At 36.7% G+C, this 13,380-nt stretch overlaps 1 protein-coding gene across 1 annotated transcript in view; it reads left to right on the plus strand.

Moving 5' to 3' along the window:
• ZNF277 (zinc finger protein 277) overlaps positions 1-13,380 on the plus strand; it is a 134,475-nt gene that overhangs the window by 70,912 nt on the left and 50,183 nt on the right. Inside the window, exons 2-4 of the mRNA XM_027539558.1 lie at positions 2,061-2,262; positions 10,271-10,359; positions 10,605-10,687. Of these exons, the coding sequence (XP_027395359.1) occupies positions 2,061-2,262; positions 10,271-10,359; positions 10,605-10,687 (374 nt within the window). The remainder of the gene's footprint in view (positions 1-2,060; positions 2,263-10,270; positions 10,360-10,604; positions 10,688-13,380) is intronic.

Genomic DNA, 13,380 nt, shown 5'->3' on the forward strand with positions numbered 1-13,380 from the left:
CTAACACTGTGATTTGGGGAAATTATTTAATTTTTTAAGTCTCAGTTCTCATCTGAGAGATGGGGGTTGTGATAGTACTAATCCAACAAGGAAGTTAGGATTGTGAAAGTTCTCTAAACACTTTGCTGGTAATTTACAAATAGCAAACATCTAGTAAGGTTAGTTCTTGCTGTTGATGGTGATTATTAATATATTGTTTCTTTGCTTCTGTTAAGATAAGTGAATTTACAGATATTTCAGTCAAATTTAGGAGAAGAGCATCTTCCTAGATGGCAGGTTATTGTCTACTTAGAATATGCTGCCTTTTGTTATCTTATTCTAGGGAACGTAAAATGTAGAGTTTCATAAGCATATCCCTGTCTCTTTCCTCACCTATTTTTCACGTGCAGGTTTAAGTTCCTACAGAATTTAACATGTAACTGAAAAATATATCCTACAACTAAAGAGCTATAGAATTCCAGAAATCCTTGATTTCATTACCTAATTTATGAATGTAATAATTGGTAACATGCCAGTTTTACTAATAATGCTTTTAAAGTGCTGAAACATTTTTCATATTCTCCCTATTGTCATATGTACCCTGTTTTCTCTTTCTTGATATTTAATAATTTTATGTAACTAAAATAAACAGTTTGATTTAGCATCCTCTATTATGAGTGATGTGTTAGAGGACATTCCTTACGGGGCACTTTCCTGAAGCTCACTTAAACTCCTCTGTCCCATGCTCCCATAAGCGCTGTACATTCCCTACTTCCCTCCCTCCCTGCCTCCTCTTCTCTCTCCCTCCCTATCTCCCCATCTCTCTCTTTCCCCCCTTCTCTCTCTATCCCTCTCTCTCTCTATCCTTTTAACTTTTCTGCCCTTTAGCCTTGATGGTAAGAATAATATCATGCAGCATCAAACAGGAAACGGCCAGCACTCAGTAGATATTCAGCTAGGTTTTGCTGAGTGAGTGAATGAATGCTGCCCTCTTGCATCATTTATCCAGTTCTGAGACCGGGGTCAGCAGTGTACCAGTAACTGATCAGTTAGTTATTCATTTAAAAAGGCATTTAGGAATAAGGTAAAGTAAAATAAAAAATAAATAAAATTTAACATAGAATTAAATAGTAACCTAATTCCAGAGACTGCCATCTGTGAAACAGCTGTCTTTCTAAAGTCTAAAGCTGTCTTTCTAAAGCCCTTCTTCAGATGCCAAATGCCTTCCACTAGTTACCTGGTTGCTAACTACTCAGTAGTGTGCCTACAGTGACAGGTTCAGTCTAGAAGACTGAAGAGAAATCGTGATAAAACTGTCTCTAATTCAAGGCCCTTAATTCAGAGCTGTAGATCTTAAACACCTCAACTCTTAAAGATTCTGTAGGTGATGTTAGGGAAAGGAATAATGTAGACATGAAAAAGGTTCATCATGTATGTCTAGTGACTGACATTCATCTCTTTGTTCACAAGAACTTGAGTTATGATATACAACTGTGTAGTAAGCAAATGATAGACATAAATCAAATCACAAATTGCCACCTGGGCCACCCAGCACATGCTGTGTCAACCCAATGTGAGACTTACCTTCTTCTCACATGACAGATAATCAGAGACAGGAAAAAGTTTGCAGGTGCAACAGGAAGCAGCTAAAGAGATTGTCCTGGCATCACCTGAAGCCTCAGTATATACCATTTACCTTCCAGTGTCATGACTCTCGGCCATAGGTCACATTTGAGACTTAGAACCTTAACCCAGCGTGCTGCAGCCTCCCTCTCAAGTCCCCCTAGAGTTGCTGCCATTGGCCAGTGTCCAAGAATGAGGTTGCACAGCTGTCCTGACAAATGAGTTTCCCCCATTCAAGCCAGCAAATGGGGAGTTTGAGCTGCTTTGTAATACTCCTTGCCTCTGGGTTGCAGAAGCTATTTAACATGTAATAAAGTATCTTGCTCTCTGTTTTTGTGTATTTTCTTTTAGATATTATGTAAACATCTTTAGGATCCTTTTAATGCAGGAGGCGAGAAATCATCCATCTAAAGGGAGTTGATTTCAGCTTTTTTCTTCTTTCTTTTTGTCTCTCCCAGACACTAAGGATTATATCCTGGAGCCGCTTTCTCTGCCAGAAAGTCCAGGTGGCACCACCAGCTTAGAAGGTTCTCCATCTGTGCCTTGTATTTTCTGTGAAGAACATTTTCCTGTGGTTGAACAAGACAAACTTCTGAAACACATGATTATTGAACATAAGATTGTCATAGCTGATGTCAAGTTGGTTGCTGATTTCCAAAGGTAAATTTTGTTTTCATCCATAGAAGAATTAGGTTTACTAACTTAATTATTTCTGTAGAAATATGAAAATTCATACTCTTTTTCAGGTTTCAACTTAGCCTTTTTTCAACTTTGAGCTTATTTGCATTCTTGAGCAAGTTGTATTTGAAAATGTTACATACTGTTGTATTTCTACAAATTCTGGAAGCAGATCAACTTTCTAAAGAGTTGATAATACTCCCTTTACCACATCTCATGAAATTTTTTGCATTGTTGGTCTCTATCAGATTGATGTCCTTTTTATATTTCAGGATACACACATTCTCCAGCTAAGTGAGTTCTTCCCGACAGCCCAGAATAAACTTGGTTAAAAAAAAAAAAAAAAAAATTTTTTTTTAAGCCACCCAAAGGGAGGTTTGGGGGAAAGGGGATCTTGAATCTTAAGTGTTATGATAAAGTTGAAAATCAGAAAAAGACTGAGTCTTTCAACAACCCAGAGGGATATAAGGGGTATAAAAGGAGATAGCAGCTAAGATCAGTGACTGAGGTGCTTAGAGGAAGAGGGTGAGGAAGATGAAGAGAAGATAGGTGTAAGTGGTTGAGTAACTGCCAACACTGGACATGGTGAGAAATGTAGGAACCTAACCTGTATAGCTGGATCCTGAAGTGAGCTAGACTCGCTAATTCTAGACCGATTCTCAGAAGTGACTGTCTAAGAGACATGCCTTCTCTGAAGCAGGTATAATGGAGTAGTTATGTGTAGGTCATTATTAGTTGAAAACACCTTGCAAACAATATGGTGGTAGTTAACTAGCTTAGTATAGTTACTGAAAGCACACATTTTGGTGTATCTGGTAAAGTCCCATTTTGAGATGTTCTGCATCTCAAACATTAGAATAGCCTAATTCTATTAGAATTAGGCTACAGAGCATTAGAGTAACCCAGATATTGTAATATCCTTGCATCTAAATTCTGTATCTGCCAGACCACATTATTCTTAGCAAGCGACTTCTTTCTTAGGATGGGTTTTGCAAACAGCAAGCTGTATTATTAAGAGTGGACTGTGAAACCCAGCAGGCCTAGGATTGAATGCAGACTCAGTGACTTTCTTACCATATAACTCCCAGCAAGCTTCTTACTTCTCTAAGCATCAGTTTTCTTATCTATAAAATGGGGGTAACACCAGCCCTCATAAGATTGTTGAGCTTTGTATAAAAACAAGATACGTGTAGCACCAACTAGCATCTGATATCCTTCATACCCAATAAATAGTAGCCAACTTTTTAAGTGTATTTTGATTACAAAAGATATATTTGAAGTCTTAGTTTTCTGCAACTAGAGCTTAAGTTTTCAATAGGCATTTGTTGCTGACCTGAAGATCTAATTATGGTTTGTAAAATTTGTTTTGAGAAATTTTCATTTCAGATTGTAAGTACTCTAAACTTCTAGAGTAGCAGTTTGTTTTTTAAGGACAAATAACCACAGTGCCCACAGGGGTAATATTAGCTATTCTGTAGCCCTTTTGTCCTTCTCAACTGCATAGCACCTATTCAGAATGTCTGCTGTGTGCCTCCTGTGTGGTGGCTGCTTTTATCCGCTTAGCATTGCCACTCAGCATTTGAGTAGACTTGGGGCTGTATGCTTAGGGGGCATAGAAAGTTATATGAACAATATATGTCACCAACTCCTAGAATGAGCTTTTTTTTTTTTTTTTTTGGCCACACCATGAAATACTTGTGGGAATCTTAGTTCCCTGACTAGAGGTCAAACCTGGGCCCCCTGCAGTGGGAGCATACAGTCCTAACCACTAAACCAGCAAGGAATTTCCTAGAATAAGCTGATTTTTACAAGCTTTTACAGTGGAAAAACAGAGCTTCTCATTCTCCTCCATTGTTCTTTGCTTTCAATTAAAATATTTGTATGTGTATGTATGTATGTATATACGTGTGTGTGTGTGTGTGTGTGTATGTGTGTGTGTGTGTGTTTTGGGAGTTTTCTCTTACATGATACAAAGTTGCTGCTGCTGCTAAGTCGCTTCAGTCGTGTCCGACTCTGTGCGACCCCAGAGACGGCAGCCCACCAGGCTTCCCCGTCCCTGGGATTCTCCAGGCAGGAACACTGGAGTGGGTTGCCATTTCCTTCTCCAGTGCATAAAAGTGAAAAGTGAAAGTGAAGTCGCTCAGTTGTGTCCGACTCTAGCGACCCCATGGACTACAGCCCACATGTAGTCAGATCTGTTGATTTTGTTTTAGACACTTCTTAAGCTAGAGAGCTTTGAATTGTTTACTTATTCAAATAACCATTGATAGGAGTATCAGCTAAGTAATGCTTTTCTAAATTTTGTATCACTTGGCTTTTCTTTGATGTAAAACTATATTTCTTTACTCTTTTTTGTGATATAAATGCAAATTCTCCCTCAGAAATTGCAGAAAAATGTGATGATCAACCAGTGATAATTGAGTAATGCTGAATTTTTCTTTCTTTTCTAAAATCTGCAAGGAATGTCTGAATCAGAGGTTGTATTTTATCCTTTGTACTTAATGTAAGATAGCTGAGTGGCTATATTTGTTCTAATCAATCTCTCTTTTTATCATTGTTGTCAATCTTATCTGTATGTGGACAGGAAAATCAAATTATTTGCTAGGTCTCAGGGCTTAAGAGTTGATAATCAAATGTTAAGATCAATCACATTCTAAATGCAACTATGTAATAAAATGGATGCTTTAATTAAAAAGAAAAAGATGCTTGTCTGATAGAAGTGCTTTCTAAATAAAATGTGTAGTTAGCGTGTACTTTAAATTTGGAAATCTAGATTTTCCTTGTCAATTGTCCTAATTAAATTAGTTGCATTCTCAGGAAGTAAAAACATGATTAATTCAAACTGACCAGGAATGTATATGAATAAACTTTAATACCTTTTAAAATATTCAGTCTCCTTTAGGTATTACCTGCCTACTGTTTAAGTAAACTAAAAATTCCTCTCCAAAACGGTACAAGCATTGACTACTATGATCAGAATTAAACTGGAATCTTTTCAGCATTATATGACTTTTTCTTAACAGTTATTGAGGGGAGGAAGGGACAGTGAGAAGTTCAATTGGCATGAATTAATTCACTCAGAACTGCTTTATAGGTTGAATAATTATTATATGTAATAATTATTATATATGCTTCTCAGAGAAGAGTTGCTGCTTCTGAGTACAATAAGTAATAAAGATGATAAATAATAGATAAGAGATGAATTTACCTCATCCTTTGTAAGAAATAAGCTCTAAAGTTTCATGTGGAATATATTTAACATTTTCTTTATTGGAACAAAGTAACAGTAAAACTTTCCAAGAGCAAACAAACAAAATCTCTCCTTTGATCCATTTATTAACATAGCTATTTATATAAGCTATTTGCTAGCTTTATGCAGTAGATAAAATTTTTCCAGAAGAAAAATGTTAACTCCTAATTCTTTGCTCCTTTCTATATTAGATTCCACTCATTCCATGCTACTTAATTAACAGCTATATCTCAAATCTTTATGCTTCTGTCAGTATCACACCAGTTACAATGGGGAGTTGGACGGGGAAGATGATATTACTACAAAGATTTCTGGTTAGACATGATTAAAATTCTTTGAAAGAAAGTATTTGCTGGTGACCAAATAATTACTTTTATGGCTTTTTAATAAAATATGAAATGCTGTGACAACTATCCTCCAAATAAAGGGTTCATACCACATATTATTTCTTGGCTTCCTTTATGTATTGGGTGGCTGCAACTGTAGCTTAACTAAAAAAGTAGGAAAAAAATGAAGTACTAAATGATTTCTTAACATGGAACAATAAGTCTTAGTGGGTAGGAAAAAATGCCACAAATGCATGTGTTGAACATCTGCTATCTTTAAGACATGTCTCGGTTGAATACAATTTATCTGAATGTTTTTACCAACCACAGGAAAATGGATATACTGACACTTCTTAATTCTATGGTAAACTAAAAGTACTATTATGTGATAACTGTGATTCATCTTAAATCTAGACTTAGGTCAAAAATTTGTTGTAGTTCAGAGCTGTTCATTTAGTATACCATAAGGTATGATAATGTATTTAATTTACATGGTAGTTTATGATAATATTTCACTTTTGTAGCATGGCTTTTTTCATTTGATGTTGGTGTCACCCAACCTTTGGTCAGGAGGAGACCACTCAAATGACAACTTTGTGTCTATTGGACTGACCTCTTACCTGCATTATTCTCTTTTCCTCAAAACTGCCTAACAAAACCTCAGAGATGTTTCTAAAGATGGTGTCTAAAAAACATCCTTTCCAGAATTCATAACTACTTGTTCATGGAGCAATAAAATAGCTTTTAATGAATGGAAAGGCCTCTAGACTGTGAGCATATAACAACATTTTCTCTCCCTTCACCCCATGGGAAGCCTTAACAATTTGAGGAGCATAACTGAGGTTCTGTCAGACAGGCTCTCTCCATGATTTTAAGTCAGCTGCTGTTAGTTATCATGTCCCTTGTGCCTACCACATTGAGGTAAACAGTGATACAAAACAAATGTGTGACGTGAGCCTTCTCTTAAAAGACTGTGGAGAATAGGAGTGAACATGGAAGTCCTTGGAGACTCAGAGCCATTGACTTTTGGAATCAGGACTTCAGAAGAATTAGTGCCACTGTAGGGTCTCTCTTGAGATCTTCCCTGGTGGCTCAGTGGGTAAAGAATCTGCCTGCAGTGCAGGAGACCAGGGTTCAGTCCCTGGGTTCAGAAGATCCCCTGGAGAAGGAAATGGCAGCTCACTCCAGTATTCTTGCCTGGAGAATGTCTTGGAAAGAAGAGCCTGGCGGGCTACAGTCCATGGGGTCGCAAGGAGTCAGACACAGCTGAGTGACTTTCACTTCATTTCAGAGTCTCTCTTGCCTAGTCAAGCAGTTCCAATTCCACAGCCCCAAACAGCTGGTGTCAGCTTTCAGTACCTACACAAGAGGTTAGGAGCAGTTCAGATCAAGAGCTGCTTTTAGGTAGTACACTTTTCAGAAAGGGAAGACCTTCCCCCTCCCTTCAGACTTCATTTCTGTACTTTGGTTTTGCCCTGTCAAAAACTTTTTCCATGGGCTCTAAGGAAGTTGAGTCTCTCCATGGTCTCTGAGGAAATTCTTCAACTATCCATTACAACTATTAATATAATCCTAGAGGCTTTCTCCTGCTTCTTTCTTGTTCTGAGGTTGTTATGTAGATTGGCCCTCAAGTGACAAGAGAGTCATGATGTTGTAGAAGACTTAAGATTTGGAGACAACAGATCCCAATTGGAAAGGTCACGGTTGTGTGACCTTGGGCAGGTAGGGTCTCAGTAACAGTAGCTGCTCATAGTTCTCATCCTTTGATCACTCTCCTCTTCCCCCGCCTCAGGCACCTGTGTGTGCCTTCTGACCCTACTAATACAACTGTTGTAACTTGCTCATTACATGTTTGGTGAAACCTTATCATTGTTTTTGTTGTTGTTTTGGATGCCAGGATTTCTTTGGAATAAACAAATTCTTTATTACTCCAGTTTTATCTAAATATGTTATTTTTCCTTACAATAATAGCTGCCATTTATTAAACACCCAGAATGGTGGGTGCTGCTTTACATGTATCATCCTATTTAATTATCAGCAATCCATTTTGCAAATGAGTAAGCCAAGTTTCAGAGGTTTTAAAAAACCTTTCAATTCAGACTCATATCTCTAAAGGCAAAGGCCCTGCTTCTCTATTCACTGCTGCCTGCGGGGCTGGTGTAATCAGTTAATAAAACATCAACTGTGAGGGTTTGACCATAGGTTTAATCTGAAAAGCTAAACTACTTCTAGCTTACGATTTGTGCAGGTAAGAGACTCTTACTGTGTTGACTCTGTTACAGAATTGGTCAATGACAGTTCACGGGACAGTCTCATCACTAGTATCTGCTCTTATCTAGTCATCTGCTTCATGCAGTTATCATTGCCTTTTAACAAACTGTACACTAATGGGCTGGTGACTATTCTGTTTTCCCCAGAGGATATCACCCACTTCAGTGGAATAGTAATCAAGAGTGATGAACCTCTCCTTGATGTATTCTAGTGGTAGCTATGAGGGAGCTCCAGATAAACCATGACTCTTCTATTTTTTTAAGTCAGTTTTCTCAGCACCTGGTCCTGCTGTATGAATTTGATTAATCATGAAAATAGATGACTGTGTATTTCAGTTTGGAAGAACGATCTATCTTCTGTTCCTGACATCTCTAATGGACGTTCTCTTGTGGTCCTTCATCCATGTCACCATTCTGCAATAGAAAATATACTAAGGGAAGAGTAAGAAAAGTGTCTGGGAATGTTCTTTTTATTCTCTTAAGTCTTCTCTTCCCTTTTATTTCTCTTTCCCCTGGAGAGGGAAAAAAAGCAACTAGTGGGAAATGGAAAGGAGGAGAATGAGAGTAACTGTGTAGGATAACTGGGAAGTGGAAGGTTGCTGAAGCTGGCCAGAATGGCAAAGGAAACAACATGTCTGCCTTTTATAGGTGCTTTTCCTCTTTTTGTGTACTTTGATGGATCTGAAAGGCTTTCTGCTCTGATACTTCTATATGGAAGCCAGTAAGCTAGCCATAGTGTCGTAATTCATTATTTATACTATTTATGGTTTGAGGGTGAGCTGGAGCCTAAGATACATCATTTTCAGATCTCTTAAAATAAGGTCTAGCACTGTTTTATAAGGAAAGGGTTCTCCCCCTTCTTACCCATCCAGGTTGACAGCATGGTTATACATGAGAAGAATGAACTAAAGCATGTGGTTCCGTTGTTACACGTTATTCTTTTACTTCTTTTACTTGTATATTCTATTCATGGTGTTGTCATCCATTTATATTTTATATAAGCTCATGTCATGGTTCTCTTTCTCTCAGACCTCTCTCCCAGCACATTTTTTTTCTAATATATAATGTATGTCCTTTCTATAGGAGACTGTAGGTTTGGGAAATTAAGGAAAGGATAAAAAAGAGCTGAAATACTGGGGGTTGGAGACTACTTAGAGAACTTAGAGGAATCTTTAGATACTCTTCTATCTCTTTAAAACATTTAGTGGGGACCTACTGTATGCAGAACACCGCTTGGTGCTGTATCAGGCCATTTAAATGTATTCTTTCTGTGTACTTTATCTGTTTCACTAAGTTCCATCTCTTTCACAGATTTTGGCTCTTTGTTGTAAGGTTCTTTTTTTTATCCATCGACCATGTATTCTGATAAATAGTCAATTATATAGTCAACCTTTCCATCTCCTTTCTCCTCCATGAAGGAGATCACATTCTCTTCTTTGTGTAATTTGATAAATGGGATTGCAATTGTCAGTGTAAATCTTTTTAGGTAAATGGAAAGATGAACAGTTTGTTGAATCCTGTTATCTTTCTCCCTCTTTCATCAAATGCTTTTAAATTTAGCCAGTATCCTTCTTCTAACTCAGCTCATTAGATACAGGAATTGTAAGCTTGGCTATTTTTCTAAAAGCTAAATTTCCCTCCTTTCAGATACAGCATGGGCAATATGGAATTGTTCTATCTTGTTATATAGATATTGAATTTAGACAGACCTTTTGTTGCATTGTCATCATGATCTCTTGATGTATAAGATAAACACCTAACTTTCAATTTATTGGAAAATGTGTGATGAAGCCTTTTTAATCATTGTTGCATTTTAAATTCACATAAACATAGATGTGATTTTCAAAAAAAACTTCATTATTACATAAAAGTAATTCATTTTAGTTTTCCCGTATATCTGTTTATTGAATTTGCGGATGGTAAAATGTAATCCTTTTCATGCCCTTACAGGGTAATGTTATTTCATTAAATATTTCATGGTTCTACAGTGCTCTTCTGCCTTTCTATTTGCACATTTTCTAGCAGTTTTCAGTCAACATTTGATTTGTTGCTTTAAGATAATTAAATGTTCTTATAAAATCCTCTTTCTCAAGTAAGTAGTTCATTGCCTCTTCTCACTGTTCTTTCTTTATGATTGTTCTAAGGTACATTTTATATTGGAGGAAAAGGTTCACTGAACAGCCCATTACAGATTTTTGTAGTGTGATAAGAATCAATTGTACAGCTCCATCTGGTAAGTGTACATCTTGACTACCATCTTTCCCCTGCAATCCAAAAATTCAAATGAATAATCTTTCTTTAGTTGTAATTCTCTAAAATAGTAGCTAAAATTAAATTTTTCTGTTTATATTTTCTAATAACTTCGATGAAGCTAAAACAGAACTATATACCAGAAGAGATTTTTTTTTTTTTAAGAAATAAAATTTTTTTTTAAGTAAAAAATAACATTTCTCATTTATTTTTCTCATATCTCAACAGAAGAACAAGACAATTATTTTTTGTTATGTGATGTTTTACCAGAAGATAGAATTCTTAGAGAAGAACTTCAAAAGCAGAGACTGGTAAGTAGTAAGAATTATTTTAAACAATGAACAGTATGTTGGAAATACAGAATCATTTTTGTTATTGTTCTTTTTGTTTTTATTTTGGAAACTTTCAAACATACACAAAAAAGGAGATAATGCATAAAGATCTTAAAACAGAAAAAGTATACACTTGATTGAAGATTAAAGCATTTCATGTTAAAAATGCAGAGAGAATTTTTGGCTTTGTTTTGCTTCCTGGATTATCTCTAAAATAACAACAGAGCTTACACATTTTAGTGTAATTTTAGTTGCCTGACACATGCTAGGGTTCAGCAGTCATGGAAAAATGCCCTCAGCTAAAATTGAGTTGAATTGATTAACTTTTTCTCTCCCACTGGAATGTGCTATGCAAGAGCACTTCTTTTATTCCTCTTTATGAATTAAGCATATAGTTTGATGGTAATACCCTTTCTCATTTTCAGCCTTAACAATAAGTACACTAATTTGAAAATCTCAGTATCTTTTCAAAAGATAACAGCATATACAATTGTGAAAATTTTCATTTTCAGAAGTTAAATAGAAATTGATTAATTTTTTGAAGTTACTAATTTTATTTAAAAGTATCCAATTTTCCATTATTTGTTAGTAAATCTCAACTATTACTTGAAAATGACTGGCTCTTTTTTCTTTTTTTAGTATTTACTGAAGTGTTCCCTGTATCTTTGGACTTGGCTAGATATGTTGTAAGAGAAAGTTATGATTTCAGTATTTCTGCTAAATCCTCAAGAGATCTAAGAGGAAAATAATTTCTGTCTACTAAAGTCATATGATTTGAGAAAGTCCCCTGAAGCACATTATATTTTGTAAACATCCCAGCTGTTTATTTCTCCCATAAGCAGAGATGTTATTGTTGGATATTGATTTATATATAAGAAAAATTATGCTTTTCCTGTAGCAACAAACCCAATGAAGAAAGAGGACTTCTGTTCTTTCTGTATTGTAATATATAAGAAACCTGCAGAATCAGGATAAATTTGCTATCATTTTATGAATTTTGTTTGGTAGTACTTATTCACAATTTTTTATTTCCATGAATTTTTTCACTCTTACAGTGGTCTTAAGAATAATCAGCTGTCATAATCTTAGTACATGTATAGGTTTTTTTATAAGAACTTAAACTACTACTTCGGCACTTACTGTTACTCAGTACACAGTACTGAGTTACTACAGTATGCCTGTAGATAGATTCAAGTTTCCAGAAATCTGTGCATCTATAAAACTGAGATAACCTTTTAAGACTCTGACACCAGCTTCAGCATATGGGCTCTTTCCTCACACCACCAAGCAATTCTCTGACATCAGCTGGATATTCTGTTGATACAATACAACTCAATCCTGACATTGTCTATCCAAAGATAGCATCAGATGCCACAGGTTAAGGGCTCAGACCTGAAAGACTGACACCCACTTCATATGTTGTTCAGTCCCTCAGTTGACGCCTTGCGACCCCGTGGGCCGCAGCATACCAGGCTTCCCTGTCCTTCACCATCTTGCTCAAACTCATATCCATTGAATCAGTGATGCCATCCAACCATCTCCTCTGGTGCCCTCTTCTCCTTCTGCCTTCTGTCTTTCCCAGCATCAGGGTCTTTTCCAAAGAATCAGCTCTTCACATCAGGTGACCAAAGTATTGGAGCTTCAGCTGCAGCATCAGTCCTTCCAATGAATATTTAGGGTTGATTTCCTTCAGGATTGACTGGTTTGATCTCCTTGCTGTCCAAAGGACTCTATAGTCTTCTCCAACACCACAGTTTAAAAGTATCAGTTCTTCAGTGCTCAGCTTTCTTTATGATCCAACTCTCATATCCATACATGACTGCTGGAAAAACCGTAGCCTTGATTAGATGGATCTTTGTTGGCAAAGGAATGTCTCTGCTTATTAATATGTTCTCTAGGTTTGTCATAGCTTTTCTTCCAGGAAGCAAGTGTCTTTTAATTTCATGGCTGCAGTCACTATCTGCAGTGATTTTGGAGTCCAAGAAAATAAAATCTGTCACTGTTTCCATTGTTTCCCCATCTATTTGCTGTGAAGTGATGGGACCAGATGCCATGATCTTCATTTTTTGAATGTTGAGTTTTAAGCCAGCTTTTTCACTCTCCTCTTTCACTTTCATCAACAGGCTCTTTAGTTCTTCTTTGCTTTCTGCCATAAGGGTTATGTCATCTGCATAGCTGAGGTTTTCTGATATTTCTCCTGGCAGTCTTGATTCCAGCTTGTGTTTCATCCAGCCCAACATTTCTCATGATGTACTCTGCATTTAAGTTAAATAAGCAAGGTGACAATATACGGCCTTGACGTACTCCTTTTCCTATTTGGGACCAGTCTGTTGTTCCATGTTTGGTTCTAACTGTTGCTCCTTGACCTGCATACAGGTTTCTCAGGAGGCAGGTCAGGTGGTCTGGTATTCCCATCTCTTGAAGAATTTTCCACAGTTTGTTGTGATCCATACAGTCAAAGGCTTTAGCATAGTCAGTGAAGCAGAAGTAGTTGTTTTTCTGGAATTCTCTTGCTTTTTCTATGATACAACAGATGCTGGAAATTTGATCTCTGGTTCCTCTCTCTGCCTTTTCTCAATCCAGCTTGAACATCTGGGAGTTCTTGGTTCACATACTGTTAAAGCCTAGCTTGGAGAATTTTGAGCATTACTTTGCTGACATGTGAAATGACT

This window comes from Bos indicus x Bos taurus, chromosome 4 (genome assembly GCF_003369695.1).
Source record: "Bos indicus x Bos taurus breed Angus x Brahman F1 hybrid chromosome 4, Bos_hybrid_MaternalHap_v2.0, whole genome shotgun sequence".
NCBI lineage: Eukaryota > Metazoa > Chordata > Mammalia > Artiodactyla > Bovidae > Bos > Bos indicus x Bos taurus.